The following is a 17,268-nucleotide window of genomic DNA, read 5'->3' as shown; positions in this document are numbered from 1 at the left end:
CGGCCGTGGTTTAGCGTTTTATTGAACAAGTGGTGCTTCGTGTGCTCTTTTTAGGGAATCCACAAAGAAGACATTTTGTACCTCACGCCCTTCCTACCTATTTAGTGATTCCCTCTACAGCCTCCCAGTCAGGAAGCTGGCTCCATAATTAAGGTTTTTGCCATAAACTATTTTACACCAAAGTAATTACATACACCAAGCATAAGGTGGGAGTGGAATGGGGACGTTAATGTACACCCAATGCTGTGCCATGGGACGAGGGCTCTGGAAGCGCAATACACACCCAGCACTGCCACAGCTGTGTTATTTTCAGTGTATCTTTATACGTTTGCAGTGCCATATTTCATGACTAGAAACGTATTTGCTGAGAGCAGTATCACCACCTGCAGAAGTCCGATTATATCCCATATCCCAAACTTGAGAAAGAAACATACCTAGTGTGCACTGGACATTACTTGAAACAGCACTGCCAAACTCGCCCTCAAACATTTCACTATTTCACACCTGTCAATCCCATGCCAGTAACATCACATGAACAGAGCTGTCCATTACTTAAGAAGTTTTGCCACGTTTAGAGTAGGAACTGTAATTTCTTTAAAAATTGGCACGTAATTTGGATTGGGTTGGCTCGGCCCTTGATCCAAAGTCTCAATGATAGTCTGCTTCATATCTCTGCTGGCATCTCCTCTCACCGTCAGCAAAGCTGCAATGTGGTCATCCCTGCCAAAGAAAAAAGGTAAGGCTGGCATTGGTTCTTGCAGAAGTAACATTGTGCTAGAAATAGCACAGATCATCCTTTCACACACATTCAGCGTGGACCTCTAATTCTTAATCAGATCTGTGGTCACAAAGAACTGGCTTTTTCAGCTATCTATAAGGCACTATTTTCTGGCAACGCTCAGGAATCTAGGATGCATTTCACCCTCCCAAAACACAATGGGAATAGTCTCATTGTTTCTTTGCCATATCAATACTTAAATGCATATACCTGCTAGTCCAAAACATGTACATTTGCTATTAGCATTATTAAAAAAAAGCAGCCACATTTCAAAATGTGATTAATATGAACACATTACGCATTGTTTTAAAATTATCCCATTGTTACAAACAAACTAGGATATTATCTATTTTGAGTTTGAAGGCAAAGAGAATTACCTGATATCTGGGTATTTACTGACTAAAGTTGAAACTTCCAGATAGAGCAGGGAAGGGTCAGTTAGTTTGATAACCTCTGCAATGGCTTCAATGATATCACAAAGTCCTTCAGTGTCCTCTCCAGATCCCTGGAAAATAATAATTAAAACAAAAAAACAAAAAACCAATAATTTAAAAATGACTAAAGAAAGCAACCCCCCCCTCAATATCACAATTATACACAACTATTCAATTAGCATTATTCTTATTTTGTCTGACAATGCTGTTAAATTCCCTGAAGAGTGGAAACTTTAGCCATTAAGACAAAAATGTTTGCGAATTGTCACATTAAGCCTCTTTTCTGCATTTCCCTATTCCTCCTCATCTGCAATCATTATCTCCAGAGTATCATAAAGAAAGCCACATCTGACAAACATGTCGTATTTATCCACACAACTCTGTATTCTGGTCTATAACTGTTGCTAATCCGCAACACAAACATTACAAACAACTGAAGTGAAAGCCAGGTCTGCCCTTAAAGTTTATGTAAAAATGTGCCACTGCGAGGCCCTTCAGATACTGCTTTAGTAGTGGGCTTGTGTTTGTTCACGAACTCTGTCCATGCCCCCACATGGCATTCTTGTTACTGACTATGTGTTTTAATTCAAACAATTAGCACATAGCAATGTGTTTTGATTCAAAATTGTTATAAATTACCAAGTTAACATCGTTATTGAAACAGATACTCACAGATGCAAGCTTCCTAAACAGAAATCTGAACTGTTCGGCTTCTTTGATCATTTTTTCTGCGCCCTCTTTTCTCTCTTCTGCATTCTTGAAAGAGATACGTTTTAACATGATCGCCCTGATGTACTCCACAACCACCCTTCGATGGGCCTCCATAGTCATCGTCTGAAAGAAAGAAGTGGTGGCTTATGCCAGCAATAACTGCCAAAGTCCCCATTCAGAGCAACAATCAGGCTCTGAAACACGTTTTTGTGCTTTATCACCAGGGTACGGCTTTCACTAATATAACATACTCGGAATGGCTTCAGATTTCCATGATGCTAACAGAAGTGAAAACCTGCTCTGTTCACACAGCTTTTAAAACCTGAACTTTCAGAACTGAGTTAATAAAAAATGTTTTAACTCCAGGGAAGGACAAGCGTGTCCTACCGATGCTGGAACATCAGATGTGCAGTCCAGGAAACTTGTGCTGGGCCACAATCAAATAGCAGGTATAATGAATGCCAAAAGTCGTGTTTGACTTTTTTTTTCCCCTAAGGTGGCAATAAACACTACATGATGAAACACACGTGATCTCTGAGATTGGTATCGATGACTGAAGAAGCTCGTGTCAAGCACAATTACCTCACAGTAACAAATCAGTCCTGGAAAACTGTTCCATGGATACAGACTAGTTCTGTGACCACCTCACTTCTTTTGTATACTTTTTCTAGACTGAAAATTCTTATAATTCATGTACTTCAAGGCCTCCAGTATCTCTTGATCCTGAAGATGAACACGTAAAAAGGTCAGAGAAATTTTAAGCAGTCCCTTCTATCTCCATAGGAGCTCAGGTAAGAAAGAATAACCGTATGATTCTGTGTCTTACAAACTCTCCCAAGAATTTCTTCAAAGGCCTGATGTAAATCCTGATCTTGCTAGCTTCAAGTATTTCCTAAAGTGCTGGGAGTAATTTTAAGACACGCTATCTTAAATACACTCAAATTGACTTTAATTCAGTAAAGGACAAAACTAAGAAGAATAAAACTAAAAATTCAAGGCTAAAGGAAAAAAAAAAAAACCTTTGACAGACCATGGGAAAAATATATTAAGATCACCTACATACTGTATGTCATTTTTAACATGCATTATGCATTTGGTCAACCTCATGTTGCCAACTTAACAACGCCTTCCCATCTTAATGTGCATATTAAAACAATACATTAAGCGTGCAAGGAAAAAATAACTGCAGGCAAACAAATCTAATCACATATCTATCTATAAACTTCTGATGTGAGGCAGAAAAATTCAAGCTGGTAAGAATACAATTTAGTAATATTACAATATATTTTCTGTATTCAGTCCTGCAAGTCTAATCTCTGAAAACATCAGATGGCTGTGAACAAAATAGATGAGAAATGCTCAATTCAGACTAATGCAATACGATTACAATTTAATTTCCAGTCATGAATCAATTCAGAATTTCAACGTCCTTGTCCCAATTTTACATTCCATACAGCATCCATAAAAACCCAACCAAAAGGACATTCAGAGTATATTAGCAAGGTATCACAGAACATTTTGCACCTACCTTTTTATAAGGCTTTTTTATTTTTGCAAAGTCATTAAAATAATCCTCTACAGTGACACAAATAGTTCCCACAGCATTAGACCCCAACAACCACTTCTTTGTCATCAGCTCATTCAGATGGGGCTGAGAAGATAACAATTATAATTGATGAGATGAGGTTCCTGACACTTTTCATCAGTTCAGTGCAATTAAGAAAAATAAGGAAACAATTTTAAGTGTTACATATTTCTGAATTACATTCCTTCAACCAGAACAAACAGTTAACACAGGAAAATGATGTGAGGGGTTGTCAGAACTGCGGCTGCCATGGAGCGCTACCTCGACGTACACACCAGTTGTGAATGTAAAACAACTGCACTAACCTAAGCATTTATTTCACAAGACTCCAAAATCCTTTAGGATTTTCTCTAAATAGAGAAATGTCTATGCTGAATAAAAAAAATTAAGGTCCAAGAATAAAGGTGCCTTAGGAGGACAATTCCAGTTTAACACAATGCACCTTTAAGCTGTTGCAAGAATGAAATTTGGTGCTTGTACCCTTGAGCTGCTACTGGCTATTCCTGGTGCCACAACATCCTTGTGTCCATACCAAACTGGGGGCCTAGGTGCTTTATGCCTTGCCCAGAACTCTGTAACATGCAATTCCAGTATTCTCAACACCCACACAGGCCTGCTATCTTGTTTCCTCTTCCCAGTGAAAATAATCTGCATATCAAAGCATTGTACAAATGCTAATGGAGACACAGCTTCAAGTTAAATAATTTCAAAGAATGCTCATTTGAGTGGGCTGAGTGCCTCTTCATAATAAACTAACACAGCTAACAAAAAAATAAAGATCTTGCTGAAGAGCTCCAGGTTTAGAATAACAGTGCTCCCACATCTTACTGCGAATCACTTCAAAATGTCATTCACAACCAAAATACTCAGAACACCTTTCTTCCTTCCACATCTCTCTCATTTCTCCACCTTCCTGCCCACATTTCCAATTTCTCTTAAACTATACATAGCCCCTTTTTTTTTTTTCCCCTTTCCCTTTTTTAGGCGGATTCTATCAGAAGCCAGAATTCCTGAACTGAATTTATCAGTCAGAAAATGACCATCTTTAGTGGCAATCAACAATCTTAATGGTTTTCCTTATGGCACCTGTACAGAGATAGCAGCTTATTATCAGTAGCAAATAATTGTTACAATGCAGCTGTGCAATTATTTGTCTGTGTATACTCTACTAAAATATACGTACATTCACTATTACAAAGCAGCTGCCTGAAACAATCCTGTGAAATACAATCAAAAATCCTTTCAGTCTCTGACACTCAAACTGTACCAATGAAGTACCCTTGCATTTTGCCAGCACACGTTCAGCAATTAGGACATTTCCTACCTAGATCATTCCTGAATTATTTTTCCTAGGAAATAATCCTTTTTGTGTTTTTGTTTTGTTTTGTTTTGTTTTTTGAGGAAAAAAGTTCCAACCTCTAAATCCATGAAGACTTCATCTAGCAGGCTAGAGCATCCTTCTTTGGCAATGATGTCTAAAATCACATCCATGCTTGCATGACTGCTTGATAATGTCTCTTCCATTTCAACTTTCAAGTATTTTCTTTTCAGACTGATAATAGATTCTCTGTGACAAATAACAAGGCCTTTCATCATCCACTGAAGAAGATGCATTGCTACTAAATTTTCCAAATGCATGAACAGAAACAGACATACCAGTCTTACTTTTGCAACGTGAAACAATGTTTTCTGCTTGCTTTGGAAGCCTTAAGTGACTCCTCAGCATGACTTTCCAGTGAGCACACTAACTTACTTGTATGTTCCTTAAAAAAAATAAGAACTACTGCTCATTTGTAGATGGGAGAATGGCAGCAGAAAGAGATGAACGAGAGACTGGATTGCTGAACTCTGACACATATGAAGGACTTCTCTTGTTTTGAAACATGAGCAGTGAGGATTTCTTCCTCCTGCTTTAATATTCTGAATAAAGTCAATTATACCATTAATGTCCTCCGTTTCATCCACCTTGCTCACAGTGCTTGAAGGTGGACTTTGAGAGAACAAATGTAAGAAAAGATAACTGGTCCCAGACCAATTGAAACAGACAATTGCAATTCTGAAAGGAAAGTGGCTTTTCACGTGAATCTGATTTGGTTTGCCAACAGGAGTAACAAGGCTTGCTTCCTAAAATGTTAAATACATTTAAACCTGTTGGCTTTCTTTAGTCAGCTAAACTACTCACCTAAAACCCTCTTTGTATATAAAAATGCAAGAAAGACCTGGGAACGTGCAGCATTACAAATTAAATCCAGCAAGAAAATACAGACTTACTTAAAAGTTTGACAGTTGTTGATGACTGCAATCATGTACTGAACATAGCATTGAGGATACTGGCGATTTTTAAGATGTTCTTCTTTGTAAAACTGTGCTTCATCTTTGTATCTGTAACACACACAAAGAACAACAGTAACCAGACTCAAAATCTGTAATAACTACACACCGTAGAATGAAATGCTCCATAAGGACTTGACATTTATCTACAAAAGTATTGTCAAGGGCTTGTTGCTCATGTGATGTTTCGTCTCTCTGTTTCTCTCTTTGTCATGAGAAAGGATTACCAGTTTGAAATACCAAAGAAAGAGGAACTCATACAGCCACTCACCAACACAGAACTTCTCTGGTGAAGGAAAGAAGAAAAGAAAACGAAAGAAAAGCTTGGTTGGCACAAGGAGACAAAGAAATAAAGAAATATCCACAGGAAAACCAAGCACTGAAGACAACTGGAGGCAAGATAAAGTATCTATACTTTAAAATTTGTTTTACCTGGTTAGAAACGAATTCATTTGTTGCAGGCATAGAAGGAGTACCTTTGTTTTCAAATCTTCACTTATCTGAGCAGCTACCTGAAGATTCTGCTCAAACATCTACATTAAGGGAAAAAGTGTAGTTGTAAAGGCAGGCCTACCTCAATGGGAAGCAAAAGAACAGTCACTGGCACCAATTTTATTAAAAAATAAATAAACAACCAACCAACTGAAAACTCCTCTGCATTTTTTTTTTCTAGAATAAACAACTTTTCTTATACCTGAAAAACAATAGCTGGGAGTGTAGTCTGGTAGTACCCATCTTGATCTGCTTCTGGCTCAGTTTCTTTTACCCAGTCTTTTTTATCTGTCTCCAGTGCTTTCCTTAGCCAGCCAATGATGTTAGACTACATCAAATAAAGCAACCAAGAGAAAGCAGAGATTGTTTAATCCAGCACCACAATAAAACAAAATAAAATATTGCAATATTTGGAATAGCAGTCATAGAGAAGTGCAGTAACAGATAACAAGATGAGATGGGCATCAAGTCCAACTGGTTGTGGTTGCTAGGCATGTTTTAGTATCCAACAAATGAAAACAGCTAAAGATCTCTCTCCTCTGCTTGGCAGAGCTCCCAGACTTAGGAATTCAACTGAACAATACAAGAACACCCAGTCCAAAGTTTCACATACCCCAACAGCCAGTCTGAGAGGCAAACAACATTGAATCTTTAAAGAAAAAATCATTTAAAAGCCTGACAACCACATACTGATTCCTCTGCCATGTAGCCGACTGATTTTTGATGACTTGTAGTTTAAAAAAAGATGAAGTGTCACCCGTTGCAAGCAAGATGCGGCATTTTTGTATTTTAAATGCACTTGGAAAGGCATGCATAAAAGGGAATGTTCTGCTTAGGCAGCTGACAAGCATTACATGAAAAAGACTGGCAAATATATCCCTTGAGCATCCTGACTACCTTGAAAAGATCACATCGGTATCAAATATATGTGCAGATTTATACAAGTAAAGGCACTGAGTTCACGTTTGTCACTGCATTTTCCTCTGATGGAAGTACAGCTCTTTGAGTACTAAGGCACGTGTGGCCATGCACTCGTATGAAGGAATCTTTCAGTTATTACTACTTACAGTGAGCGTTGACATGTACTTGCTGAGAAGCTGATCTACCACACTTTGTGAAAGCAGAAGATTCAGAGAATTTGCATCCACTTCAGGAGACAGCTCTGAATTCCCCATCATCTCTGCACTGAGTTTAAAAACAAAACAAAATATGCCACAATATTTCAGATCAGCAAAGGAAAATGAGATGGAAGTTAAAAACTATACAGCTTTTGTGGTCTGATCACCACGGAATTTTTACATTCTCTGTAAACGTACTTATTGCCACTAATAAGAACTTTTGGACATGGACATAAAACTGAATGAAAGAATAGGATCTAAGGAGAGTTAGCCCAGCATATGTTCATAAAAAGTGTTAAAGGCATTTTAACTATTTATTTTTAAAACATCTAAGTGTTAATCCTTTTAAGTTTTGAGCACAGCTACTCAAAGACCTTCTGTTGTGCTACTTTACTTCCCCATCAGAACTAAAGTACACTCAAGTAAAACCTAGCACTGCTTCTTGCATTGGTAGAGAACATACTTGCTATGAGAGAAGACATCTTACAATCTAATCAAAAAGGCACATCATGGGTCCAGTACCATAACAGCACTGCTGGCTGTACTTGCTTCATTGCATAGGATTAGAAAAACTAGAGCAACCCTCAAGAACATTTTTAAAAGGTTTATGGAAAACTGATTCTTCACAATGAGATTTTTCCTCTAAACAGAAGTTGCTTGCTATGTCAAAGCATAAAAATAGCAAGAATCTTTAAGATTTTGAGCTTAAAAATAAACAAACAAAGTAAAACTGCACTCCTCAGAGCACTTTGTTAACAACTGATGCAAATATACTCAGAGGGAAAGAAAAAAAAAAGTTCAGTTCTCCAAGAGTTTAGTTTCTAAATTTCTGCAAATTCGAGGTGTCCTTTGGGGATATGCAGTGAGTCAGCTCAGCAGTGCTTCCACATCACAAAAACCACTGCAGCCCTAGAAACATCCAACAGCTAATTGCTAATTACTAAACAAACGTGTTGTCTGTGAAGGCATAGAACCCAGTGCAACCGAGCCCTCTGCATTTGTGATGTCATTCTGAGGTGCAGGAAAGGAGACTGAAGATATTAAGGGGCTCAAAGTTCTCTCAAGGCTGAATCCCACTCCACGGCTGTTCACATAAAGAATACAACAATAGTAATAGCAGGACCTGTTCTGGAGTCAAACAGGGGTAAAATGAGAAGCTGGTTATGGCGCTATGCTGTATTAGAGAGTATTTCTAATCTCATTAACCACCATCATCCCTACTTCACAGAAACATCAAACTTTTCTTAAGGCACACCAACTGAAGCCATAGAACAAAGACCGCAGATCCTTACTTCCAGTCCTCAAAGACTTTCTATGAAATAATCCTTTCCCAATTGTTACAGAGGAAACAATAACACAACCCTTGCCAGGAGGCTTCTAACCATCGGAAAGGGTTGTTTCCCATCACAGAACATTCATAATTAAGTTGGACTTTAAGCCAGAATTGTATTCCCTGGAAACTAACATAAGAAAACTTCTATGCTGCCTTTCATGGCAGGCTTGACGCCAACTCTGCTGCATCTTGTAAGAAAGGTGTTCAGCTCTGGATGTCGTCCAGACACACAGCACCGTGCTTTCCATTCACTGACACTAACTGCAGCAATGCTGCTCCACTCTCTTCTCAGCAGTTTTAGCAACACTTGATAGTAGCATTTAATAAAACGACGTTGTGAACAAGGGCATCAGCAGAATCTTACACAACCCAGATTTTTCTAAAGAACAGATTAGAGCCCTGATCCCAATCCAGGGCAGGTTTAGTAACTGCAGTATGTTTTCAAAACTCTCATTGACGAAATGATGAGAGACAAATACATGAACACAGTAAAAACTGCAGCCCACTCAAACAGTAGTGGCTGTTATCCACGTGAAGATCACTATTCCTGAGCTATGAATGGAATCTAGTTCTAAAAAGAGCTTACAAAATGATCACTTTCTACTTCAGCAGAGTGTATTTTAAATTCTTATCCTTCAAAATTATAAACAGAAGCTATGCACCATCTTCTTATCAATTCATTACATGGAAAAGAATGCTCAAGGCATCCCTTTATTGGCTTCTACCTTATCAGCTGGTTTAGAAATGCAGCTGTAATGAGCATAAACAAAATACACGTTCCTATGTCCTCTATGATGTTCAACTACATTTACTAAAAGTAAAGAAAGATTAGAAAGGACAAAACTATTTTCCATACAAGTGAATAGGAATGTAGAGCTTATTTTTCATTCAGGAAAAAGAAGGTTAAACTGATTTCACAGAAGTTTTCATGAATTTGTGGAAGTTTTTGTGATGTCATACAGGCCAGCACAGTTTATTATATTTAGATCTCTATAGAGATGTCCAGCAACTAAGATTTGGTTAAGTTTTGCAAGAATCCCACTGGAATACTTCAACTTTCCCAGATAATACTTCAACTTTCGCAGATTCCACCACAATTAGCACAAGCTAATTACCATCTATATAATGCTCTATTGTAACCTAAAAGAAAACAATTACTGTGCTGTCCTCTCAGGCTTCTGGGCTAGGAAAGAGAGACACTCACAGCCTTCAACTTTTCCTGAGGTGTTTCCTCACTGACAGTTTTTAGACCAAGAACTGTCTCAACAGAACATCAGCCCAAGGCTGTAAATGAAAAACCTGGGAGCAGGATTTCTGCCCAGACAGTGCCCCCATAGGAAGAGAGAGTCCCACATTTCAGATTTACTTTCATCGCTTCATTCCTCTGGCCCTCTAGTAATAATGAAGAGAAGGCCAATGAACTCAGCTCCTTTATCTTATCAGCTGCATCTCAAGTATACCCTTCCAGCCCATTTACTAAACATGCATTAGGGGCTCCTCCTGGATGTTCCCTATAGGGAAATAAAACAGAAGAATGTCACACAGTAAAGTAAAGCAAAGAGTAATCCAAAATGTATCTTAGAACAGGTCATAAAAACTCCCTGGAACAGTCATATCTCCATCCTATTTGCTGAACGGTGCTATACTCTAAACCTACCAGGAGCTCTATCTGTTGAAACAGGGAGATCAAATAATCAAAGACAGCAAAAATCATACACAGTTCAGATTCTGAGTCACTGCCAGCTATTGAGAACAAGGTTAGTCATAAAGCACAAAAAGCTAGCAGTACTTTTTCCCAAATAAATCAGTTGCTTAGTAACTATGTGTCAGCAAAGAATAAAACACTGCCATTTGAGCTGTTTCTATCAGGAGAATGAGAGGACAGACCCAACCCTTCCATTATTTCAACATATCACAGCACTCAAAAGACACTAAGAGTTTGACAGTATCACGGGAGAGAACCTATGGGCAGAAATTCTTCTAAAGAAACCAAGTGTCACGCGATAAAATCCAGATAAAATCTGGAGGAAGTTACTACATTCTTTCCTTTTAACAGTCATGAAGCAACACTTAAACAGTCCCACGCTCTGCAGAGGAGAACAATAGACAGTAAATAATCACACTAATTTACTGGGGCCATGCCCAACGAAAAACATTTTGCTTTGCATACACAAGCTCTCCATCTCCTCTGCTCTCCCCGTTTCATCACCAAGCAGTGCACAAACACACTGTTTTAGGCTGACAGCAGCTCCACGCTGCTCTGGAACTGCGTTAAAGCCTCAAACTTACAAAGCAACTCAAAACCACGTACTAGAAAACCTGGAGAAGTTTTAAGGGGTAGCTTCCAGAAAGTAAAAGGCATTAACAAAAATCAACAGTCCTTTACTATTATTCTCTTCTTTTTTTTTTTTTTTAATAAACAGCCTTATCTTCTTTATCTTCTATTCTGTTAACAGACATGCAATTATTAGTACACAGACTGTGTTGTGCATGCTTATCCTCAATTTTTCTCACAGAAAGATAAATGGGACTTTACCTTTTGTAAGTATTTAAAACCCAAGTTAGAAGGCTAACAATCTCATTTGCTTCCAGATCCTCTGCAGCAAGCTCTTGCATGCGGGTGGACAAAGCCTGATGGTACATGCTTAGCAATCTTTTGAAAATGTCATAGTGTGGGGGAAAGCATTGATCCAGCAGGGTTTTAGCCACCAGAAGGTCATCAAGGACATATTTACGTATGATTTCTAGGTGACGCACGAGCCACATTTTGTCAGATCCTCTACTATCTGCTTGAGTGCCTTCAATTCGTATGCTCACAGTTCTTTCCAAAATGTTGAACATATTTTCCTTCCATTTCTTTGGCCTGCCAGGAGGTATGAACCCAGTTTGTTTTTTCCGGTCTAACATGCGCCTGTCAATTTTTTCCTCCCTTTCGATTATCCTGACAACAGAAACAAGCAAGGTCGGATCTCGACGGACTGTAACAAGAAATCTCTGAACCACCATCCACAACTGCTTGGCCAACTCCTCAGAAAGTTTCTGCATTTCCCCAAAGTACGTATGGATGAGGTTCATGTCATGTGTGTTTTTGCTGTCCATGCGATACTGCTCATACATCAGGTTATCACGAGAGCACTCCAAATCCATCAGTTTTCGATGAGCTTGCAGAAGCTCCCCTCGCTCAATCAGATCTTGGGTCTCCCTCACTATCTCCGGAACTGCAACAAAGGCAAAAAAGAAGAAAAAGAGGTAAAAAAAAATAAATCAAAATTCCAAAGATAAACTCAAGACAACATGAGCACTAGGAAACAAATGGGAAAACTACATTGAGTATTAGGGGAACAATACAGAATAGGATTAGGATTCAGTGGCAAGAAGAAGAAAAATGGAGAAAATGTCACAAGAACAGCAGATAGTGATAAAATCTGGCAATCAAATTAAAAAAAAGCACATTAAGACAGTTACAATCATTAAGTGTGGTGAAAAACATTTGATTTGCAATGAAAACATTTGGTTCACTGAGAGGAAAGTTATCATCAACTCTACTTTGTAACAATCTCAGGGGAAACACTTCACACCCAAAACCTCTCAGGATACTAGAAAACAAAAGGCTGCATTCAGGTCTCAACTGCATTCATGGGGGTAAACAAAAACAACATCCCTGAAACAAATTAGCACTGGAACATACAAAAATTCATTGTTCTTTGCTAGATGTTACTTCAAGTGGAAATACAAATCATCCTTGAAGTTCTTAACTGCTGTGTGAGAAAGACTGCTAGGAACCCTCTGACTGGAGTTCTTGCTCCTTGACATTCTGCATTTGCTTGCAAACTTATTTGCCTCTGAAGATCACCTGGGACCCAAGCCCTGCTGAAGGTACCCAGCATATTTCACATACATCTGAACTTTCTGTAAATGCTGCTTGCATAGTTCAGATTTCTACACTAAAAATATGATTCCAGCTACTAATCACAAACAAGAAGCTTCTTACTGACTGCTACTGATAATGAAGATAAGCCAGATTGGAAGCTCTTACAGAGAAATTTAGGTGAAATATTACTTTGCTGAACACGACATCTAGGTGATTTCTCTTTAATTCTTCATTCCCAGCAAGGTTTAAAGTTTCCCACATCATTCCATAACCACGGTTCGTACCACTTTGAAGTGCTTTAAGACTGTGACAGATTATATACAGAATAGCAGATTACCTGAAAATATGTTCTTGAGATTTTCTACAGCAGCTGCCAGCTGGCTATGTTGCACTACAGCATCTTTAACGTCCTTGAGGTTTTCAATGGCATTGATGCTCTGTCTCCAGTCTTTATTGACATCTATCAAAGACTGCTGAATGTCCTTTACATCATTCAGTGCATTGTGCAGTTGACTTAAACCCGTCCGTACTCCATCTAGCTGTGACTGGATTGCTGCCTTGAATGCAAACAAAAAGACAACGAACTCTCACGTTAAGCATAATGCATTGTAAGTACTGTATTTTCAATATTTCTCCAAAAATTTTTACTTAGATAGCAGTACCTACTATTGCCATATTAAAAAACAAAACAAAAAAAACAAAACAAAGAACAAAACACTAGATGTTTGGTCCACGTAAAACAAGTAGATTGACAAGGCAACTACTAGATTGTTATGGCATACAGCAAGATTATTGATACAGCTCTCTCTTGTGACAGGCAGTGCTTGAAATAATGACTCTTCAAATGGGCCATCACTCCTGAATATTGTTTAAAGTCTTGACACATTACTAACATGCATTATAAAGCATATCTTCCTGAAACAAATCAGATCACATCCACGTTTTAGGTAGCTAGCTTCTTAAAAATACGCAACTATGACGAAATCGGGCACGAGAAAATGAAACTGGAAATAACAGAGTTCAAAAGACGAGCCAAAAGCCAGGCACAAGCGAAAATTCCATTGCTTCAAGTCCTTGAGTTCAGCAAACTGTAAAGCAATGAGGCACACACAGTTTAGCTCGGCTGTGGCCATAACTTTCGCTGTACATGCAAGGTCAAAAGGCCTGAGCTGTCACGGGTTTGTTTTTGTCTGTTACTAGAAGCCAAAGAGGAAATCCTGGTAGCTATGAACAACATTTACTGTGTTTTAAACGTAAAGGGAACATCCCAGGAAAATGCAGTCAATCTTAAGCCACAACTGTTTACATACCTCCAAACTACGATACACTGATTTTACTGACAAAAACGCTTTTTTTTTTTTTTTTGTCAAACTCAGCACAGCCAAGCAGTGGCACAGCATTTTTATACACTATCTGTCTACGGAACTGCTGCATCAGCTAATTTTCCCCTACAGTAACTGAGGTACGTAGGTTACTGAAATGCAACGTGGTACTTCAACAACCGAGAGAAGACAAGTTTCTAAAGCTGGTTGTAGTTTACAAATGATACAATGATTTAACATTCAGTCCATCTGATTCAGTTTTTCAATTTATTCTGAGGCAGATCTTCCAAGTTTCACAAATTCAAATTTGTACATATTTAAATTCTGCAGCAACTGATGTTAAAACAGCAACCATCAACTAATTTTTGTCACTGACTCAAACAGCCAAAGAAATTCCAAACAACAGACACCCACCCAGATGTGCAGTTTGCCTTTCAACAATCAATGGGGGATGCTGGGAAAGCAGGGGTACAGCATGCAGACTTTTCCTCCTACAACACGTATTCACCTTAGACTGGATTGACCATCACTTACATAAAACTCAAACAAAACCATTGGGAACTTCAGTTTTGTTTTTTTTTACCCCTCAAGTGACAGCCCTCAGCATTAAGCTGCACAGTTGGCATCCTTGCAACCTGGTCTCCTTAGAGCTCCATGAAGCTATAATCCATTATAAAGAGTGGCACCCTGAACGTAACTGCTTACACTAAACTTCATGGTTGCTTGTTTTTTTTTTTTTCTTTTTTGTTATTGTAAGCATAGTTATTACTATTATACTAAGAAGGAATGCAGGCTATTTTCAAAGCTGCGCTGTGGACAGAAACATTCAAAAATTCTCAGATTTTTTGAGTCCTTTAGCAAGAATTCAAGAAACCTTTTCTTCTTCAATGACATCACCATACACTATTTGGAAGATTAAGCTATCATCGACCATAAGCTCAAAGTCAGAGACTAAACACATGCTCAGCATCGATCATTTTTTCAGTCAATCACCAAGTTTTGTTACATGTTCAATATTCTATTGTCACAACATTTGCTGGCTGACAGGCTACACTGCAGGAGGGAACCTGTCTGTGGATAAACTGTACAAGCTACAGGTCAGAAGAACATTTGAAACGCTTGAACAAAACTTCAACAGGATACAAAACATTTGCTTGCATTAGTTTCAGGATGCAAAACTTCTCTTTTGCACTCAGACCAAAAAAATTCAAGCCCATGATATAAAACTATTTGAATTAAAATGTAGAAGGAAAAAAAAAGACAACTCATCCCATACTGCGTACCTTGAGTCGAGCTTCCACTGAAGCCTTCTTACGAGCTTCCCTCCTGCGATACTGCTCCACTTTATCCAGCTGATCGGGACGCTGAAGCATTCCAGCCACCCTCTGAACAGCTGTTGCAACCGCTTCCCGATCCGTTTCCTCCATGGCTGATTGGGACCTCAATATGCCTTCATAATTCAACAGCACTGAAAAAAAACATAACGTTTTTAGAACACACACTTTCACTTGATGGCTCTCCATAATTTCAAACTTAACCAGGGAGGAAACTTCAGCAATAAAAATGCTGCAACATGACGGAAGCATCATTAGAAAGCATTACAAAAAATAGGAACTGGAATTACACAAGAATCACATTTGAATTCACTTAGCTCTGTTTCATTACCCGAAATGTTCTCTGCTTAGCATTTTGTATTTATCTTGCTCTATGGAAGCATGTGTCAAAAAATGATAAAAACAGCAAAAGAAGAACTGCAAATATTAATTTATAAAACAAACACTATGTAACCTAGGGTAGGTCTGCCTATTAAAAGGGTGCATACAGGAATCTGGTGGCTGCTCAAAGCACAAACTAGTGAAGAACTTAAACCCACTGGAAGTGAGATCTATAGTCCCCTCGCAGTAGCTTAAATTTGGTATCAGCAGTGGAAAGAAACATGACCATGGAAGCTCTAAACCCGAAGACTTAACTATAAAGTACTTTTGTTTAGATTTTTGATGGAAGATTTACTCCCCGCACTCTATTTCCTCTTATTACAGTATTTGTCCATCAGAAGCGCAGGAATGCAGGGAAAAACTAATGAAACATTTTACCTGAGTCTGCAGTAAAGCATAGTTAAGTCAAGACATGCATGTAAATGAGTATTAGACATTAAAAGCAGAAAAGATAAAATTAACTGGCTCTCAGACAGGCCTGCTTTCTCAAGCTATTTAAGAGAAGGTAGAAAAGGATCCTAATGACCAAAGATGGAAGAACGTGGTATCCACTGAAATCTAAGAAATGCATTTGGAATTCCTGATTCCTTCCAAATGGGAAAGAATGGCCATAGAATGAAGATCTGGAAAGCCTGACCCAATGCCTCCTATTAGGAAGGGCTGTCAGAATCATTGGGTTGGAAGGGCTCTCAAAGCCCACCCAGCTTCACCCCGTGCTGTGGGCAGGGCTGCCCCCCCCCAGCTCAGCTGCCCAGGGCCCCATCCAGCCTGGCCTTGAGCGCCTCCAAGGATGGGGAGCCACAGCTTCTCTGGGCAGCTGTGCCAGCACCTCACCGCCCTCTGACTCAACAGTATGAGCAGAGTTAGGTCAGCTTTAACACACACAGCACCCAGCACACCTCACGGAGGAAAGCACAGCGTGCTGCAACCTTCCAGTTACACAGTGACGTGTTGAGATAACTGGGCCGTTTCACAACCTCCAGCCGCTCACACAGGAAGAGCAAACTTCAGGGAACCGTGCCAACTTCGCAGAGGCTGTCAGCCACCACGAGCCAACAAAAGCGAGCCCGGCGTTTTAAGAAAACCCCCCACAGACAGGCAAGCAGACGCGCACCCTCCGCCCCAGCGCCGAACCACAGCGGCAGGGCCAGGCCGCGGGCTCGGCGGGACGCAGCCCCAGCCCCTTAAAACAAAGCCGGCAGGAAACGCCGCGAGCCCCGGCTCCCCTCGGCTGCCGCAGCCCGGCAGGTGCCCGGAGGCCGGAGCCCCGCCCCGCCGAGCTCCCTCAGCCCCGGCCCCCTGCGCCACATCGGCCCGGAGGGGCCCTCGGCACCCCTTTGGCCCGCCGTCCCCAGCGACTCCCCGGATCGGCCCCCTCCGCTTTCCGTCACCGGGCTCCGACCGCCGCTCGCACCGAGCCGCTCACCAGCGCCGGGACCGCGGTGCCGCTCCCCGCCCGAGGCAGCCCGCCCCTCGAGACGGCGGTGACAGTCGGGCAGCGCGCATGAGCCGAGCCAGACCCCGGCGTCACGGCCGAGCACGCAGGCGCAGGGCGAGCACACAGCTTCCCCTCGCTCT

At 40.1% G+C, this 17,268-nt stretch overlaps 1 protein-coding gene across 2 annotated transcripts; it reads right to left on the bottom strand.

Moving 5' to 3' along the window:
- Window positions 1-4: 4 nt before the first annotated feature.
- EXOC3 (exocyst complex component 3) lies at window positions 5-17,252 on the bottom strand. 2 transcript variants are annotated; one of them, XM_052704317.1, is made up of 13 exons: window positions 17,117-17,252; window positions 15,259-15,443; window positions 12,991-13,210; window positions 11,319-12,000; window positions 7,399-7,516; window positions 6,534-6,659; window positions 6,272-6,372; window positions 5,780-5,890; window positions 4,925-5,075; window positions 3,452-3,574; window positions 1,885-2,046; window positions 1,156-1,283; window positions 5-720 (listed from the first exon to the last, which is right to left on the bottom strand). In XM_052704317.1, the coding sequence occupies exons 2-13, from the start codon at window positions 15,400-15,402 to the stop codon at window positions 549-551; spliced, it is 2,238 nt and encodes a 745-aa protein (XP_052560277.1). In that variant the 5' UTR covers window positions 15,403-15,443; window positions 17,117-17,252; the 3' UTR covers window positions 5-548. The 2 variants fall into 2 exon arrangements, with proteins under 2 accessions (XP_052560277.1, XP_052560278.1); XM_052704318.1 differs by having other exon boundaries at window positions 17,105-17,210.
- Window positions 17,253-17,268: the final 16 nt, after the last annotated feature.

Source organism: Tympanuchus pallidicinctus, unplaced genomic scaffold (genome assembly GCF_026119805.1).
Source record: "Tympanuchus pallidicinctus isolate F22 unplaced genomic scaffold, pur_lepc_1.0 scaffold5, whole genome shotgun sequence".
Lineage (NCBI taxonomy): Eukaryota > Metazoa > Chordata > Aves > Galliformes > Phasianidae > Tympanuchus > Tympanuchus pallidicinctus.
The sequence above is the reverse complement of the archived record's forward strand: the minus strand, read 5'-3'. Positions and strand labels throughout refer to the sequence as shown.

Excerpts from the sequence above, each read along its gene's own strand:
- EXOC3 (XM_052704317.1), bottom strand. The coding sequence starts at position 15,402 with ATGGAGGAAACGGATCGGGAAGCGGTTGCAACAGCTGTTCAGAGGGTG. Across the intron at positions 5,076-5,779 it reads AACAACTGTCAAACTTTTAA|AGAATCTATTATCAGTCTGA; the intron begins GTAAGTCTGTAT and ends TATTTGTCACAG. Across the intron at positions 2,047-3,451 it reads TAAAAAAGCCTTATAAAAAG|ACGATGACTATGGAGGCCCA; the intron begins GTAGGTGCAAAA and ends TCTTTCTTTCAG.